This window comes from Stegostoma tigrinum, chromosome 17 (genome assembly GCF_030684315.1).
Source record: "Stegostoma tigrinum isolate sSteTig4 chromosome 17, sSteTig4.hap1, whole genome shotgun sequence".
Classification (NCBI taxonomy): Eukaryota; Metazoa; Chordata; class Chondrichthyes; order Orectolobiformes; family Stegostomatidae; genus Stegostoma; species Stegostoma tigrinum.
Window position 1 is genome coordinate 52,596,831 of NC_081370.1, and position 19,230 is coordinate 52,616,060.

Consider the following 19,230-nt stretch of genomic DNA (forward strand, 5'->3'; position numbering starts at 1 on the left):
CATCCAATACAAAGCATCCTACTTGACCAGAACCCTAGCCATGTTCTCTACCAATCAAGCAAATTGGCAGCAGCATATTCTATCTACAAGACGCACTGCAGTGACTCATCAAGGGTCACTTCAACTGAATTTTGCAAAACAGTAGCTTCAATTCAAAACAAACAATGATAACAGAACACCATAACTGGCAAATTTCCTATCTGGCTTGGAAATATTCTGCCATTTTAACCACCACCACCACCACGCCCCCCGACCCCCAAAATCACTTGGTTAAACTCCTGAAACTCTAGACCAAACAGAAGTCTGGGGTACTTACGTAACATGAACTGTAATTGTTGAAGAAGAATTCTCACTATATTGTCTCAATTATATTTAGGAATGTATAACAAACGCTGGCCTTGCCAGAAACTTTCACATTCCATAACCAAAACAAAAAAAAATTCAAATGTTGTTTCTTTGCTCGTTGTTGTTAGGTCCAGCATAACTACTGCACAATAAAGATCATTGACAGTTTTCAACATTTATTCCAAGCTGTTTGATTCAAACTTTGTATGTGAAAAATTGTTTGAAAACCTATTTTTCATTGAAAAACCCAACAAACCTTTCTGTAATATTTCATAATTATTCCAGAGAAGCAACACTTCAATGCAATTAGCATTGTGTTATCTGTGCATCAATAAGAAAAAACTAAGATTGTCATTCAGACTGTTCTTTAGGTATTCTTTTTAATGTAAAGGCAGCAGTTCTTTCTGCCTAATTCACAAGGTTTACGGTAAACTATCTAAATTGAACAGAGAAGGATCTTCCAGCCTGACAGAACTCTAACTTTTATGCTCTCTCCATAGGTGTTGTCTGGACTGCTGTTTGCAGAATTTAGTTACTGAAGATTGGAAATAGCTTAGCACTGGTACCCTGCATTTTCTAAGCATGGTTGTAAACAATAGGATTTTGAAATTCACTAACAATCCCAAAGGAGAAACTTACTATTCTGAGGAGTACTGTAAAGGATGATCAAATCTGCAGTCAAGTGGAAGATCCAATTTGGTGAGCACTGGTGTATGTGAAGCATTACTGGGGGAGACTTAAGGTTTGAACCCCACTGTTGGAGATCGTAAAATCTGAATTCAATAAGGATCTGGAATTAAAAGTCAATGATAAACTTGAAATCACTGTTGATGGTTGTAAAATGAGAATATGAATCCAGATCTATGGCAAAGTAGATTTGATATACAGTTAGGAGGGAAGCTGTTCATGAAGTCCTCAACATTGATGCTGGATCCCGTAAAGTCTCATGGCATCAGTTCAAACATAGGCAAGGAAACATCCTGATTACCATGTCCTGCCACCCACTCCACCACCTCATCCACCACATAATCCCCACGACCAACAAACACACACACATTTATTAACAAAATGTAGAGCTGGACGAACACAGCAGGCCATGCAGCATCAGAGGAGCAAGAAGGCTGACGTTTCGGCCCTTTTTCTGAAGAAGGGTCTAAGCCCGAAACGTCAGCCTGCCTGCTCCTCTGATCCCATTGGTACAGTATTTTTATTATGTAAATGTCAAGCTCCGCCTACAAAACAATATAATATATTCGGCCGCACCGGGTTGTTGTATTGAGTACAAACGCAGGGAAGGAGCTGTGGACCTCAGGTAAGTGGACTATGTTCAAGTCATAAACTTGACCTGGCCGTAACCAGGTTTAAAGACTGCGTAAATGGAAACTTTCACAGCAAGTTAAATAAACAAAATCTTGAACCTCCATCCTCGTCCATTCCACCGCCTGCCCCTCAGCAGCTGTCAGGGAGGGAGAAGGGTTTTAACGAAACGCAGGAAGAGCTGGGTCCTCGACAGTCTTTTTTTTTAAACGAATGAAACAACATTTGGAGGGAACCTGGGCAGGGACGAATATAAATGTAGAAAACCGGACGCCCTACTCCTCACAGGTACCCGCTTGATGGGCGTTAGTGGCGCGCGCAAAGACTGCACATCTGGCCCCTCCTCCCGATCTCCCCCTCCGGGCTTGTGCACAGGCTCGATTGCTTGGCCTTTGATTGGTGAGAGATCACACACTTAAGCCCGCCCCCAGCTGCCATTGGCGGGCTGAAGCTGTCAATTGGCCACGTCCCCTGACGGGGCTCGAGGCGGTGGCGGTTAGACTGATTCGGGAGAGCAGTCCGGCCGGTAGCTGACAGATCCACGGTGAATTAACCAGTTCCCGTCGGATAGATTTTGTTTCCTTTTCTGGGCTGAGCCTTCAACTATCCACTAACTTAATTGCTCCCCTCTCTGTAGCCCCGTCGTCGGAATAAATACTACATTTTTCTAGATGCTGTCAGTTCCGAAAGAGGGCCACTGGATTTGAAGCATTAACCCCGTTTTCTCTTCACAGATGTTGCCAGACCTGCTGAGTTTCTCCCAAAAAATCTGCTTTTGTTTCAAATGTATTTATTTTATGTTCGTTCCTGTGATGTGAGCATCGCTGGCCAGGCCACCATTTATTGCCCATCCTAATTGCTCAGAGGGCAATTAAGAGTCAACCACAGTTGCAGTGTATTCTCAACAAGTACTCAGTATCTGCCAAGGGAGAGAAACAGAATTGAATTATCGAACAATGTGATGGGCTACTCTTCACTTGCCTTCTTGGGTTCAGATCCAACAACATTCAAAAAGCTCAACGCTATCCAGGACAAAGCAACCTTGACTGACACCCGATTTACCACCTCCAGCATTCGCTGCTAACGTAAAATGGCAACATCGTGTGCTATTCACAAGATGTTCTTTATGGACTTCCCCCACCACTCCCATCAACAGTATCTTCCAAACCCACAACCTCTACCACCAAAAAGGACAAAGGTAGCAGAGACATGGAGACTTCATCACTTGAATGTTCCCCTTCAAACAATACAACATCATGCTTCGGAACTATGTCACTGTTCCTTCATTGTTACTCTAAATCATGGAATTCCCCTCCTGAAAGCACTTTAGGTGTACATTACTTGGTTTTAACAAGGAGATTCCCTGTAAGCTTCACAGCTGCGCATGCTCCTGTACTCCCCTCAGGGTGGTTGGCATCAGCATACCAGTCACAGCATTAACGGAAGTCTCTGCCATGTATGAGCATTGGAGTTCTGTGTAGCCAGTATAAATATTAGAGGGAACTCTGTTTAACACCAGCCTCTCAAGTGTAATTAGAAATGGAGAAATAAATTTTGACTTAGCCAGCAATACTTACATCCCTTGAAACAAGAAAAAACTTCTTCAGAATAACTGCTAATATGCTCATTGACAGCAATATGTTTAATCTTTTCAAGAGAGAAGTAAACGGTGCATTAAATTATTGCTGATTATTTTATTTTGGCCTGTGGTGAGGGAGAAAAGTTATTTGTTACACACAATGGAGCTGGTGTGGGTCAGAGAAGAAGGGAGAATCTTGGCAACAACTGGATGATGCAAGTCTATCAGTATCAAGCAGTGACAGTCTAGTGGTGATAGACTAACCTGAGATTATGAGGTTTCTGATGACAATACTAATTGTTCAAATCTAACTTTAGTCATATACTGTGCCATGAGATTACACATAGTGATTGAATACAGTTCTGTTGCTATTAATGGTCCATGGTTCCTTATGAATTCTTAGCTTTGAGCTTCTGAATATTTTCAAAATATACCTCATTTAATACAGTGGTAATCCCACACAATATGATAGAGTGTGTGCACATTATGAAGATTGGACTTTGGTGACTGCACAATGAATATGCAGCTATTACTGCTACAAATACTTTCATGAACAGAAGCATCTGCAACAAGAAGATCGAGGCCAAGATCAAGTCGGTTTCCACTTCTTGATTCTCACATCGTCTGCATTTGATGTCTGGCTCAAATGTGTCAGACAATAGGGATGACAATAAGCCAGTCTTGTCGTGGACATTGCTGCCCTTCATCCAGAGTACGTTCTGTGCCCTTGTAATCCTTAGTATTATTTCCAAGTGATGCTCAAAGGGAGTACTGTTTGATGAGCTGAAACAGAATAGCAGGAAAATTCATAATAGAATGTTAGATATTAATCTATAGTTGAGAATATAACTTGTGATTGTCTACTGCAATAATGTAGTAGGAAAAATGTTTTTAAAAAAGCTTCAGACAGCTTGCCATGTTTGCCGTATATGAAAACTGTCAGTTACTGCATGACATTCGGCCAGAGCTTCAGTAGCTAGTCGTGAAATCTCTGAATAAATAATAGTTATGGAAAAGTTTAAAGGATTTCTGTAGAGGTAGTTAGTTTGATTCTTTACTGATGTTTTCATGACAGCACACAGTAAATTTCTTGCTGACCTGATTACTCACAAACTAGGTTAAAATTTTATTAATGATTAATTTACTAACATTTTAAATTTCTTGAGTTTTACTTGTATATTGCAACAATGTTTAGCCTTCCAGTCAAAAGAGATCAGGCTTGAAATTCCATACCATCTTTGATGTGTAGTCAATCCTGTAAGTTAAGGATAAGTGAATGATTTTCACCAGATTGTCACCTGAAAAAATTAAAGTCGTCAGATTTCCTTTCCATGATGCTTATGCAGAGTTTGAAACCTAGGTTGTGGGAGTTGGAATGAGAAACATAAATAACGTTTGCTGCCAAATCTACTAAGGCTGGTGAGAGTGAGGAGCTTTGAAAATATGAGGAGTGTTAATTTAGCTGAGAACAACTTTTGGATTAATTCATTTATACATTTCGTCTGGACAATCTGCAAGGCAATCAAGACGATCGTTGTGCTAGTGGTTGGAATGGAGAGATTGTTCTTAGCCAAAGCTGCTGAGTGATATTGTATATCACTCCCCATCATTCACGGTTATGCAGGTTGGCAATAGATTGTATCATTATTTTGTTGCTGAGAAGTGCAAATGACTTTGGAAAATTTACAACTGATTATAACTGTTCTGGAGTAGAGGTCGATCCCTTTCTGATAATTAAAACCAAAACACTCAGAAAAGTTTGCCTCGCCTCATAATCTGGAAAAATGGAATGTGGTATAACCTGCCTGTCACCTCCCCATCTGTTATAAAGGAGTGGTGAAATAAAATGAACTCCTAACGGTAACTCTACAATCAATAAGTAGCAATTTACTTATCTGATTCTAACAGTTAACAAATTACGGAACTACTACAAACCAAACAATTCCTCTCACTACTAACTATTCCCGAATAAAACAAAATTCTAACAGTATGTTGTTTCAGTAGATGCTGAGCAGGTGCTGGTTGGTAACACTGTTGATGACAATTTCCATCACTTTACTGATGATTGACAGTAGACTGATGGGGTGGTAATTGGTTGGGTTGGACTTGTCCTGCTTTTAAAGTATATGACGTATTTGGGCAATTTTCCACATTGCCGGGTAGATGCCTGTGTTGTAATTGTACTGGAACATCTTGTTTAGGGTAGCAGTAAGTTCTGGAGCACCAGTCCTCAGTACTATTGCCAGAATTTTGTCAAGGCCCATAGCCTTTGCAGTATCCAGTGCCTCCAACCGTTTCTTGATATCTTGTGGAGTGAATCAAACTGGCTAAAGATTGGTATCTGTAATGCTGGGGATCAGTGGAGCAGGCCGAGATGGATCATCCACTTGGCACTTCTGGCTGAAGATTGCTCCAAAACTTCAGCCTTATCTTTTGCATTGATGCGCTGGGCATTTCCGTCATTGAGGTTGGGTATATATGTGGTCCTTCTCTTCCAGTGAGTTGTTTAATTGTCCACCACCATTCATGACTGATGTGGCAGTACTGCAGAGCTTAGATCTGATCCATTGGTTGCGGGATCACTTAGCACTGTATGTCACTTGCTGCTTATGCTGTTTGGCGTGCAAGTAGTCCTGTTTGGTGGCTTTACCAGGTTGACACCTTATAAACAAAGAACAAAGAAAATTACAGCACAGGAACAGGCCCTTCGGCCCTCTTAGCCTGTGCCGATCAAGATCCTCTGTCTAACCAGTCATCTGTTTTCTAAGGGTCTGTGTCCATTTGCTCCCTGCCCATCCATGCACCTGTCCAAATATATCTTAAAAGACACTAACGTGTCTGCGTCTACCACCTCCGCTGGCAACGTGTTCCAGGCACCCACCACCCTCTGTGTAAAGAACTTTCCACGCATATCTCCCTTAAACTTTCCTCCTCTCAATTTGAACTCATGACCCCTAGTAATTGAGTCCCCCACTCTGGGAAAAAGCTTTTTGCTATCCACCCTGTCTATACCCCTCATGATTTTGTCGACCTCAATCAGGTCCCCCCTCAATCTCCGTCTTTCTAATGAAAATAATCCTAATCTATTCAACCTCTCTTCATAGCTAGCACCCTCCATACCAGGCAACATCCTGGTGAACGTCCTCTGCGCCCTCTCCAAAGCATCCACACCCTTTTGGTAATGTGGCGACCAGAACTGTTCATAGTACTGCAAATGTGGCCGAATCAAAGTCCTATACAACTGCAACATGACCTGCCAACTCTTGTACTCAAAACCCTGCCCAGTGAAGGAAAGCATGCCATATGCCTTCTTGACTACCCTATTGACCTGCATTGTCACCTTCAGGGAACAATGGACCTGAACACCCAGATCTCTCTGTTCATCAATTTTCCCTAGGACTTTTCCATTTACTGTATAGTTCGCCCTTGAATTTGATCTTCCAAAATGCATCACCTCGCATTTGCCTGGATTGAACTCCATCTGCCATTTATCTGCCCAACTCTCCAGTCTATCTATATTCTGCTGTAATCTCTGACAGTCCCCTTCACTATCTGCTACTCCACCAATCTTAGTGTCATCTGCAAACTTGCTGATCAGACCACGTACACCTTCCTCCAAATCATTTACACATATCACAAACAACAGTGGTCCCAGCTCAGATCCCTGTGGAACACCACTGGTCACAGGTCTCCAATTTGAGAAACTCCCTTCTACTACTACTCTCTGTCTCCTGTTGCCTAGCCAGCTTTTTATCGATCTAGCTAGCACACCCTGGACCCCATGTGACTTCACTTTCTCCATCAGCCTGCCATGGGAAACCTTATCAAATGCCTTACTGAAGTCCATGTATCTGACATCTACAGCCTTTCCCTCATCACTCAACTTTGTCACGTCCTCAAAGAATTCTATTAAGTTGGTAAGACATGACCTTCCCTGCACAAAACCATGTTGCCTATCATAAGCCCATTTTCTTCCAAATGGGAATAGATCCTACCCCTCAGTATCATCTCCAGCAGCTTCCCTACCACTGACATCAGGCTCAATGGTCGATAATTACCTGGATTATCCTTGCTACCCCTCTTAAACAAGGGGGCAACATTAGCAAGTCTCCAGTCCTCGGGACCTCACCCGTGTCAAAGGATGCTGCAAAGATATCTGTTAAGGCCTCGGCTATTTCCTTTCTTGCTTCCCTCAATAACCTGGGATAGATCCCATCTGGACCTGGGGACTTGTCCACCTTAATGTCTTTTAGGATACCCAACACCTCCTTCCTAATGTCAACTTGACCTAGAGTAAGCAAACATCTATCCCTAACCTCAACGTCTGTCATGTCCCTCACCTTGGTGAATACCAATGCAAAGTACTCATTAAGAATGTCACCCATTTTCTCTGACTCAGTGCATAACTTTCCTTCTTTGTCCTTAAGTGGGCCAATCCTTTCTCTAGTTATCCTCTTGCTCTTTATATATGAATAAAAGGCTTTGGGATTTTCCTTAACCATGTTTGCCAGCAATATCTCATATCCTCTCTTAGCCCTCTTAATGCCTCATTTCAGATTCGCTGTACATTCCTGATATTCTTGCAAAGCTTTGCCTGTCTTCAGTTGCCTAGACCTCATGTATACTTCCTTTTTCCTCTTGGCCAGTCTCACAATTTCACCTGTCATCCATGGCTCCTTAATCTTGCCATTTCTATTCCTCAATTTCACAGGAACATCTTCTTCTGGTATGCCTGGTGTTGGTTCAGTCATGCCCTCCTGCACTCTCCGTTGAACTAGGGTTGGTCCTCTGGCTTGACTGTGATGGTTGAGTGGGGAAAGATGACGGGCCGTGAGGTTAATGATTATGCCAGAGTGCAATTCTGCAGCTGTTGATGGCCCACAGCGCCTCATGGATGCCCAGTCTTTCCAAAATCTGTCCCATTCAGTATGATGGTAGTGCCACAATGGGCATTATTCTCAATGTGGTTAATTTATAAGTGCCAATGCTGATTTGACTAAGGCAATAAGGTATGGGAGCAGAAGTAGGCCATTTGGCCTGTAGAGTCTGTTCCCCCTTTCAATGAGATCATGGCTGATCTGATAATCTTCAACTCCACTCTCCTGCCTTTTCCCCATAATTCATGATTTCCTTACTGATTGAAAATTTCAGTCTCAGCATTGAATGTATAGAAACTGGAAAGTTATGTTGTAGTTCTACATGATGTTGGTGAGGCTGCACTTGAAGTTTGTGTTCAGTTTTGGTCACCTTGCTATAGGAAGGATGTTATTAAACTGGAAAGAGTGCAGAAGATATTTACAACGATGTTGACTGGATGTAAGGGCTTGAGTTATGGGGAGAGGTTGGACAAGCTAGGACTTTTTTCTTCAGAGTATGGGAGACTGAAGGGGGGTCTTTTAGAAGTGTATAAGATCACGAGAGGCATTGATAAGGTGAATGTAGTCAGTCTTTATTCCAGGGTTGGGGAATTGAGGAGTAAAAGGCATCAGTTTAAGGTAAATGGGGGAAAGAATACATGGGAACCTTTGGGGCAATGTTTTTACACAGAGGGTGGTACACGTACGGATTGAGCTACCAGTGCAAGTGGTTGAAGTGGTACCATCAACAACACTTAAAAGGCACTTTTACAAATACATGGATAGGAAGAGTTTGGAAGGACATGGGACTAGTGCAGGGAAATGCGGCTAGCATGGTTGGACATTTAGTTGACATTGTCCATTTTTGGCTGAAGACTTGTCTCCGTGCTATAGATCTCTACGATTTTAAACATAATGTTCTCCTTATCTTTGTCCTAAGTGGGCAACCCCTTGCTGTGAGATCATGCCCTCTGGTCCTAAATTCTCCTGCACCTATTGTCTATTGTCTATTGTCTAAGGTAAACAAACTCTTTGAATCTACACTGACAAGCTCCACAGTGGTGCATGGTAAAATAGGACAGAGCCAGAAAATTGTCAAAGGGAGGTCAAGCCTGACAAATCTTTTAGAATTTTTTTGAGGAAGTAACGGTCAAGTTGAATGAAGCAAAGTCAGTGGATATGATCTGTTTAGATTTTCGGAAGGCCTTTAACAAAGTGCTGCAAAGAAGGCTGCTAAATAAGATAAGAATCCATGTGTTAAGGCCAAGCCACAAACTTGGATAGAGGATTTGCTGACTGGCAGAAAGCACAGAGTAGGGGTAAAAGAGTCTGTTTCACAATGACAGCTGTTGACTAGGGGAGTTCCACAGGAGACAGTCTGGGGACCATAACTCTTGACGTTATGCATTAATGATGTAGACAAAGGAACTGAGGACATTGTTGCTAAGTTTTCAGGTGATACAAAAATTTGTGAAAGGACAGTAAGTGGGAAAGTTGGAGAAGGACTTGGACAGGTAAAGAGAGTGAAGAAAGAAGTGGTCAATGGAATACAATGTGGAAAAATTTGAGGTTTGGTCGGAAGAATAGAGGTGTGGACTATTTTCTAAAAGGGTAAAGGCTTTGGAAATCTGAGGCACAAAAGGGGCTTGGGAATCCTAGCTTAGGAATCTTAAGATTAACATGCAGGTTCAGGTAGCATTTAGGAATGCAAATGAAATGTTAGTATTAATTTCAAGAGGTCTAAAATACAAGAACAGACATTAGCTAAGAGACTGTATAAGGCTCTGGTCAGACTGCATTTGGAATGTTGCCAGTTTTAGGTTGTGTATCTAAAAAAGGATGTACTGGTGTTCATGGGTCCAGGGCAGAAGGTTTAAAAGAATGATCCCAAGGATGGAGATCTTGTCATATGAAGAGTGGTTGAGGACTCTGGGCCTTTATTAGAGGGGGGTTAAAGGACGAAGGAGGGTGGTGGGATCTCATTGAAACTTACAGAATACAGAGAGGCCTGGAGAGAGTGGATGTGGAGAAGATGTTTCCGCTAGTAGGATAGACCAGAAGTCAATGGCTTAGCCTCAGAGTGTCGGGACCCTTCAGAACTGACATGAGAAGGAATTTCTTTAGCCAGAGAATGGTTAATCTGTGGAACTCATTGCTGTAGAAGACTATGGAGGCCAAGTCATTGAATGTATTTAAGAGAGAGATAGATAGCTTCTTGATTGGTAGGGGTTTCAAAGGTTATGGGCAAAAGGCAGGCGAATGGAGTTGAGAAACAAATCAGCCAAGCTTGAATGGTGGAGCAGACTCTAGGGGTCGAATGGCCTAATTATGTTCCTATGTCTTATGGTCTACACATCTTATTTGCTTCAATAATGTATCTTCCAGTTCTTCTAAACTTCAGTGAGTAAAAGCCCAACCCATTTGACTTCTCCTCATAAAAAAATCCAGAAACAATCTATTGCCTATAATGCTTGTACAAATTTCCTTGGATAAGGTGACCAGAACTGTTTACAGTATTCCACATATAGTCTGACAAGTGCTTTGTATTGTTTTAGCAAGACCTCCCTATTTTTATGCTAAATTCCCTTTGAAATAAAGGTCAACAGCCCATTTACCTTTTTATTATCCTCTGATTTTGGATGCCAATTTTTTTTTATTCATGCACCCCAAATTCCCTCTATCTTAGAGCTTTCTACAGTCATTCCCATTTAAGTAGTATTAAGCTCTTCAATTGCCCACTCACTTAACCAGTCCGGATCCCTCTACAAACTCATTATGTCATTCTCACTACTTGCCTTCCCACCTATTTTTATGCCATCCTCAAGCCTGAAGGTAGTTTATTCACTGCGTTCATCTATGTAATTAATGTGTATTGCCCAGCACTGATCCCTGTGACTCTCCACTAGTTACAAGTTGCTATCCTGAAAATTCCCCTTTATCCCAACTCTCTGTCAACTACTAATTAGCTAATCATCTTTCCATGCTAATATTCTACCCCAACACCATGAGCTCATTAAGTATCTTAATATGTGGTACCTTATCAAATGCCTTCTGAAAATTCAAATATATTACATCTATTGATTCCATTTTATCCTGTTTGTTACCTCCTCAAAGAACTCGAATAAATTTGGCAGGTATAATCTCCCCTTTATTAACCCATGCTGACTCTGCTTGATTATATTATGTATTTCAAAATTCTCTGTTGTTACATCCTTGGTAACAGACTTTAACACTTTTCCATGACAGATATCAAATTAACTGGCCTCAAGTTACCTCATTTTTTTCTCCCTCCCTTTTTAGATAAAGGTGTAATATTGGCAGTTTTCCAATCTTTCAGGACTACTGCAGAATCTCTGGATTCTGGGAAGTTTATGATCCATGCATTCACTGTCTCTGTAGCTCCTTACTTTAAAATCCTTGGATGCCGCCCATCAGGTCCAGTGGATTTTTCGAGCTTTAGCCCCATTAATTTCTCTAGGATCTTTTTCTCTAGTGATAGTCATTGTGTTTATTTCATTCTACTTTTAGCTCCTTAATTATTTACTATTTTTTAAATCTTTTATCAATTTTATATTACTTGCTGATTTTCCCTCTGTCATTTGCAATTTTTTGCACTTTTTTTCTTGCAATTTGATAGCATCCTTAACTTCCTTTGTTAACCACCTTTGGTTTACCCACTTCCTGCAATCCTTCTTCCTCACTGGGACCTAATTGTACTGCAGTATTCGGTAGCCTATGTCTGAGCATGTATTGTAGCACAAGCAACCTCTACTAGAACTTTGCAGTGGAAAATCAGGCTGAAGTCATGTCCCCTAGAAGCAAGCTCAGACTGAGTAAGGAGCAAGAGGGTTAACTGGAGGAAGGGTTAATTCACTCAAGGTCAAAGGAAAGAATTTATGCATAGGGCCAGAGGAAGTGAGAGAGGTCCTTAATGAGTGCCTCACATTGGCATTAATCCAGGTAAAAGACATGGATGATGATAAATTTAGAGAGGGATTTGTTGATAGTCTGAGGCACATTGATTGGATGAGATGTCAGGTGTTTTGAAAAACATTAAAGTAGATAAGTCCCTAGGGCCTAAAGGGATCTATTTCAGGTTTCTTAAAGAGGAAGGAAAGAGATTGCTGGGGACTTGGCAGAGATCTTTGTGTCTTCTTTACCCACTGGCAAGGTCCAGAGACTGGAGAGTGGTCAGTCTTTGGTCAAGAAAGGCAACATGGATGATCCAGGAAGTTATAGGATGGTGAGCCTTATATCAGTGGTAGGAAAATTGTCAAAGAAGAGAAGATTCTTCAGAACACGATATATTTGTATTTGGAGAGGAATGGACTTATGAAGAAGTCATCAGGGGAGGTCTTATCTGACAAACTTGATTGAGTAGTGAGTATTGAAAACTATTGATGAGAATAAGGTAGTACATTTGCCTACATGAACTTCACAAAAGTATTTGATAAGATCCCTCATAGTAGGCTGGTTCAGAAGGTAAAATCACATGGAATCCATGGTGACTTGGCAAGCTGGATACAAAATTGGCTTGGGCAAAGAAGACAAGATTGTTGTTGAGGGGGTGTTTTTCTGACTAGAGGTCTGTGATCAGTGGTGTTCTTCAAGGATCAATGCTGGGATTTCTGTACTTTGTGATGTAAATAAATGATTGGGATGAAAATGTACGTAGCCTGATTGTTAAGTTTACAGATGAGACAAAGAAAAGTTGGAGTTGTGGATAGTGAGGAACAATATGAAAGGATGCAGTAGGACATAGATCAGTTGGAAAGTTGGGTGGAGAAATGGCAGTTGGAGCTTAACCTGGACAAGTGTGGGTTGAGTATTTTTGGAGGTCAAATATAAGAGTAAAGTGTATAGTAAGTGGCAAGACCCTGAGGAGCATTGATATCATAAGGATCTTGGGGTCCAAATACATAGCTCCATGAAAGTGGCAACACGGGTGGATAACAGGCAGAGAAGGCATACTGCATGCTTGCCTTCATTGGTCAGGGCATGGAGCATTGAAGTTGGCAAACCATGCTGCAATTGTATAAGTCTTTGGTCAGGCTACGTTTGGAATACTGTGCGCAGTTCTGGTCATCACAATATAGGAAGGAGGCTTTAGAAAGTGTGCAGAAAATGTTTACTGGGATGTTTTCTGAATTGAGGTGTATTAGCTATAAGGAGAGTTTGTTTTCATGAGATCATTGGAGGCTGAAGGGCGACCTGATAGAAGTGTATAAAATTATGAGAACCAGGGATAGGGTGCATAGTCGGGGTCTCTTTCCAAGGGTGGAAATGTCGCATACGAGGGGGCTTAGGTTTAAGTTGAGAGCAGGAAATTTTAAAGGAGGTGTGCGAGGAAAGATTTTTAGAACGTGGGTGGTAGGTGCCTGGAAATCACTGCTAGCGGAGGTGGTAGAAGAGAATAAGATAGCAAAGTTCAAGAGGACATCTGGACATTCACATGAACAGGCAAGGAATAGAGGGCTCTGGACCATGAGTAGGCAGATGGGATTAGTCTAGAAAAGCATCACGGTCAGCAAAGACATGGTGGGCTGAAGGGCCTCTTCTTGTGCTGTACTGTTCTATGTTCTATCATACCATTATGATGTGAATACGGTTTGCAAAGAGGCTTGTAAAGCAAAAGGCAGTTTAGCAATTTGTTTTCTGACAGATATTTAGGGGAGGCAATGGCCTAGTGGTAATATTGCTGAACTGTTAATCCAGAGACCCAGATAATGATCTGGGAACGTGGATTCGAATCCCACCACGGCAGAGGTGGAATTTGGATTCAATAAACATCTGGAATTAAGATTAATGACCATGAAACCATTGCCAATTGTCAGGGAAAAACCCATCTGGTTCACTAATGTCCTTTAGGGAAGGGAATCTGCCGTCCTTACCTAGTCTGGCGTACATGTGACTCCCAACCCACAGCAATTTGGTTGACCCGAAACTACCCCCGGGCAATTATGGATGGGTAATAAATGCTGCCTAGCCAGTGATGCCCTCATTCCATGAATAAATAAAATCTAAGATTTCTAAGATGATGTAACCATTGGAAATGGCGTTAGCTTCATGGAGCCTAAACTTACTCACCTGATACAGTAAAATAGCTCTTGTTCTCCGACCTGTGGCACTCTGCTAGTACCCTTGCAATTGTCTGTCAGTCCATTATCCCCCATTGCTACTGATCTTCTTGAAATAATGAAGTCCACACTAGGCTTTCTAGGCCTGAATCTACTTGGTGTCACAAAAACAGAAATTGTTGGAGAAAATCAGCAGGTATGGCAGCATCTGAGGAAAGAAAGCAGAGTTGACATTTTAGCTCCAGTGATTCTTCTTCAGAACATGTGAACTGCTTGATGTTATCTCCCAAACTCCCTCCAGTGTCCTACACGGAAAGTAAGCAGTCTTGCACAAACCATTGGAAAAGTGCAGCATGCTAGTGTTAGGGCAGACAAAGTACATGTAAATCAGATTGTATGTGAATGCATAAAATTGCCTAAATGATTTTTGCACAAAAATAGAATGGCATGATTTATACATTTAGCAAATAACCTCAATCCAGGAAACATCCCAGTAAATCTCTTCTGCACCATCTGCAGAGCCTTCATTCTCTTTTGTGGTGGAAATATAAATGTTGGGATCTTCTGTGAGTGAAGTAAGGTGGAACTGTTGCTGAGTGGTGAACTAAGGAACCAACCCACAAAGGAACTGTTTAGGTTTTCTCTTCCTCTTTGTCCTCCTTCATTTTTTTAAAATTCATTCATGGAATTTGGGTGGCATTGGTTGGGCCAGTATTCATTACCCATCCTTAGTATCCCTTGACTGCCTTCTTAAATTTTAACAGTCCATTTCTAGACCCACAACACCATTTGAGTTCCATGAATTTGAACTGATGATGTTGAAAGAATGGTGTTATATTTCCAAGCCAGGATGATGTACAGCTTGGACAGGTGGTGTTCCTATTCCTACTGCCCTTGTCCTTCTAGATAGTTGTGGTCATGACTTTAGAAGATGCTGTCAAAGGAGCCTTGGTGAATTTCTGCAGTGCAACTTGTAGATGGTAAACACTGCTGCTACTGAATGTTAGTGGTGGAAGATTTTTGTTGGTGTTGTGCCAATTAAATGAGTTGCACTGTCCTGGATGGTGTCAAGGTTCTTCAATTTTATTGAAACTACCTCCATCCAGGAAAGGGGGGTATTACATCATCCTATTGATTTGCACCTTGTAGATGTTGGACAGGCTTTCAGGAGAGGAGAGTTACTTGCTGCAAGATTCCAAGCCTTTGAACTGCTGTTGTTGCCTCAGTAATTTTATGCCTAGTCCAGTTCAGTTTCTGGTCAATGATTACCCCTAATATGGTTAGTAATTGGTGAGTTCAGTGATGATAATGCCATTGAATGTCAAGGGTTATGATTAGATTCTCTTTTGTTGGAGACAATCATTGCCTGTCACTTGTGTGCAAATGTTACTTGTCACTTGTCAGCCCAAGCCTGGTAATTCAGGTCTTGCTGCATTTGGATATGGACTGTTTCAATATCTTAGGACTGATGAACGGCGCCTGAACATTGTTCACTGATAATTGCACATCATCACTTCTGACCTTATGATAGAGGAAAGGTCGTGGATGAAGCAGCTGAAGATGGTTTGGCCAAGGATGTTACCCTAAGGAAGTCCGGCAGAGATCCTCTGGAGCTGACATGACCAACCTCTAACGACCACAACCATTTGCCTTTGTGCCAGGTATAACTCCAAACAGTGAAGGACTTTGCTCTTGATCCCCATTGACTGCATATGCTAGGACTTCTTGATGCCAAACTTGGTCAAATATGACCTTGATGTGAAGGGCAGTAATTTTCACCTCACCTCTGAATTTCACTCATTTGCCCATGTTTGGACCACATCTACAGTGAGGTCTAGAGCTGGTGCCCTGGTGGCATGAGATGTCTTATCATGATGGCATAGTTGTGCAACATCCAGCAACTAATCAGAGGCTATCCACTCCTTGATACTCAGCAGCACCACCGGGGAAGTGGTGGCTACTGCTGCTAAGTTGAGGCTTAGATTGCTGAAGGACTCAGGCACAAGCAAATGATGGCAGAACCTGTGGCACAGTGTTGGAGGTGGGGTGTTGATGGCCACAAAGGCAGGCAATTGCTCTCAATGAAGACCCTGACTGCCATGTTCTTGCCTGATTAAATATCTCCTAGCATCTAGAAGGGCACATGATGATGAAGTAGAATTTCCACATCCGGCTCAATGCCCTAATTCGGCCAATGGAGAACTCACTGCCAGTTAATGGCACAGAGCATCTCCAGGAATAAGGAACTACCTGCTAAGCTTGGAAAAGAGAGGAGCCAGCAGCCTCACTATGCATTGAAATGACCAAATAAAAGGTAATACATATGATGTGCTGTAAGATTCTCACATCCTAAGACTTGTCGCCATATAAAAACAAAACATGTTTAGAAACGTGCACCAGACTGTTTGGGTTCATCACTGTCCCAATGGAATATTCCATTCTCTCCTCTCAGGCTCATTAACAAAGTTTATAAGAATCTTAATAGTTTTCTAATTTGATATGAATGAGTTCCACATTTTGTCCCATTTTCCATCTTTCCTTTGAAATTCTGGGTACATTTCAGATAGATTGAGATTCAGTGATGCCCTCTAAGAAGGTGAACCCACATTGACCCAGCACCCAAACTGGACCCTCCCAGCAAAAGCTGAAGATTCAGCCCATTGAAAATCAGATATACTTTGTTGAATATATCACCGCAAACATGGACAGACTATGTATTAGGAACTTAATAAATAATACTGGAGTATAAATTTATTTGGGCCCAGATTTAACAATGTAAGGGCAGCACACATATCTTATTCAAGGGAGCTGAGGACAATTCAAAATTGGGCCATGTCCAAATGTTACAGGTGAACTGTCTATTGTGCCTTTACAGGTAGTTTATTGATCAGAAGGATTGAGTTGTAGAGTGTTTGCTAGGTGGCTGTGACATCTAGGTGGAGTGCAGGACATGCCCCTCTCTATATAAATAGTGCTGAGATGGAGATGGTTGAAAGCTTCAAGTTCCGAGGTGTAAATATCAGCAATTATCGATTCTAGTCCATCCATGCCAAAATACAATCAAGAAAGCAACACCAATGCTTCTACTTCCTTTGAAGGCTAAGGAAGTTCAGCATGGCTGTGATGTCTCTTACCAATTTTTATAGATGCACTGTAGAAAGTACCCTATTTGGATGTATTACAACTTGGTATGGCAACTGCTGTGCCCAAGGTGGCAAGAAATTACAGAGTTGTGAATGCAGAACACCCCATCATGAAAACCAGCCTTCCTTCTATTAACTCCATTGACCCCTACCACTGCCTCAGGAAAGCAGCCAACATAATCAAAGACCTCTTCTTCCCACTGTTATCAGACTTATGAATGGACCTCTCATGTATAGAGTCGATCTTTCTCTGCACTTGCTCTATAGCTGTAAATTTTATTCTGCTTCCTGTGTTATTACCCTGATGTACTTAAGTAAGGTATGATTTGTTTGGTTAGCACACAAAACAATACTTTTCACTGTATCTTGGTATGTGACAATAATAAATCAAATCAAATTATCTGATAAATTGCAGAATGGTGGTGAAAGGATGGTGACTTGGACAGTGATGACTGGTGGATGTCTTGGACATCTGTAAAACATTCAGTTCTAATATGGTGTAAGAACATTTTGGCTGTCCTTGAACGTTGCTCATATCCCTGTGAAATTTATATTCTTGCTCCGTAATCTCAAATATAGACTTTTGTAATAAGTAACTACAGTTTGTTGCTCAGATTACTTCAGTTTTAAAGGAGAAATAAATTTTAATTTCCCATTCTTGGTAATTCAGAAAAGTTGTGATTTTAATATTTAGAATTTTTAATACACAGGAATGAAAATAAACAATACTTTTTTCAATAATTATGTTCTTCATAGACTTTGCCCATAGAAGCCTTTGAAAATTTAGGATCAATTCCCGTGAATTGAGATATTTTGTTTGATCATGGGGTAGTTCTTGTGTGCCTAAACTACTTTCACATCATTTACAATGGTAATTAACTTTTCTTAATTGTGTTTAGACTTATAGAAGTATCACTGAATATTGAATGGACTGTCAACATCCTGCTTTCAGCGTTCACAAGGAAGATTAAGGATCAGAGGCAACTGCCATTTTTTGAAAAATAGTGACAGCAAAAATGTGGCGTTCAATTACAAAATATTTGCTCAACAGCATAATATTTCAAAGCAGAATGCAAAGCCTACCAGCTGGAGAGAACGCTCTTCATCGTCCCAAACAAGAAGTTTCTCTTCAAGGTTACAGACACCACACACCCACAGCTTTTAAAATAAGCATGCCAATTTCAACTATCGGAAAAATAGAAGCCGTTGATAAACAGCGATGCATCATTGTTCACTGGGATGATGGAAGCCACAGCCAGTATCCTTATGTATGGTTAAGGGATAACTGCCAATGTCCCCAGTGCTTCCTGCCTTCAGCTAAAGCAAGAAAGTTTCCCATAGAAGATTTGGATATGAACATTTCTGCAGATAAAGTCATTTCGACTGATGCAAAGGTATTAGTACCTTGAACGATTCTCAATAGAGTGTTTGAAAACTACTATTTCCAGACTAAATTATTTAACTATGTATTAATCTGGAACCACTTGTTGTTGCATCATAAAAGGTCGATTTATAATCCAGATCAAACCTTTTTACCGTGATTAACTTTTTGTTACCATATTAATGTGCCACAATTTGTCAAATTGTCATGAAATGTAGAATACTCTTTGTCATTTTAACCTATTTAAGGGATAAAATTGAAATTTTTCTTTAAAAATCCATAGTAATGTAGAATGATATCACAATAGCATGAATAATTGAGGTAATTGGTGGCACAATGGTTAGCACAGCTGCCTCACAGTGCCAGGGACCTGGCTTTGATTCCAGCCTCAGGCAACTCTCTGTGTGGAGTTTGCATGTTCTCCCTGTGTCTGTGCGGGTTTCCTCCAGGTGCTCCAATTTCCTCTCACAGTCAAAGATGTGTAGGTTAAGTGGATTGGCCATGCTAAATTGCTTGTAGGGTTCAGGGAGGT

General features: G+C 41.2%; 1 protein-coding gene across 5 annotated transcripts in view; it reads left to right on the forward strand.

The window, feature by feature from the left end:
- The first annotated feature begins 1,587 nt into the window (after nucleotides 1-1,587).
- bbox1 (butyrobetaine (gamma), 2-oxoglutarate dioxygenase (gamma-butyrobetaine hydroxylase) 1) overlaps nucleotides 1,588-19,230 on the forward strand; it is a 177,237-nt gene continuing 159,594 nt past the window's right edge. For 2 of the 5 annotated variants that reach the window (XM_048545120.2, XM_059652150.1), the window contains exons 1-2: nucleotides 1,588-1,657; nucleotides 18,217-18,711. In XM_048545120.2, coding sequence (XP_048401077.1) covers nucleotides 18,334-18,711 — 378 coding nt within the window. In that variant the 5' untranslated portion in view covers nucleotides 1,588-1,657; nucleotides 18,217-18,333. Of the gene's footprint in view, nucleotides 1,658-2,155; nucleotides 2,207-3,800; nucleotides 3,954-17,732; nucleotides 17,792-18,216; nucleotides 18,712-19,230 lie in introns of those variants that run through there. The other 3 variants (XM_048545121.2, XM_048545124.2, XM_048545123.2) reach the window with 3 other exon arrangements.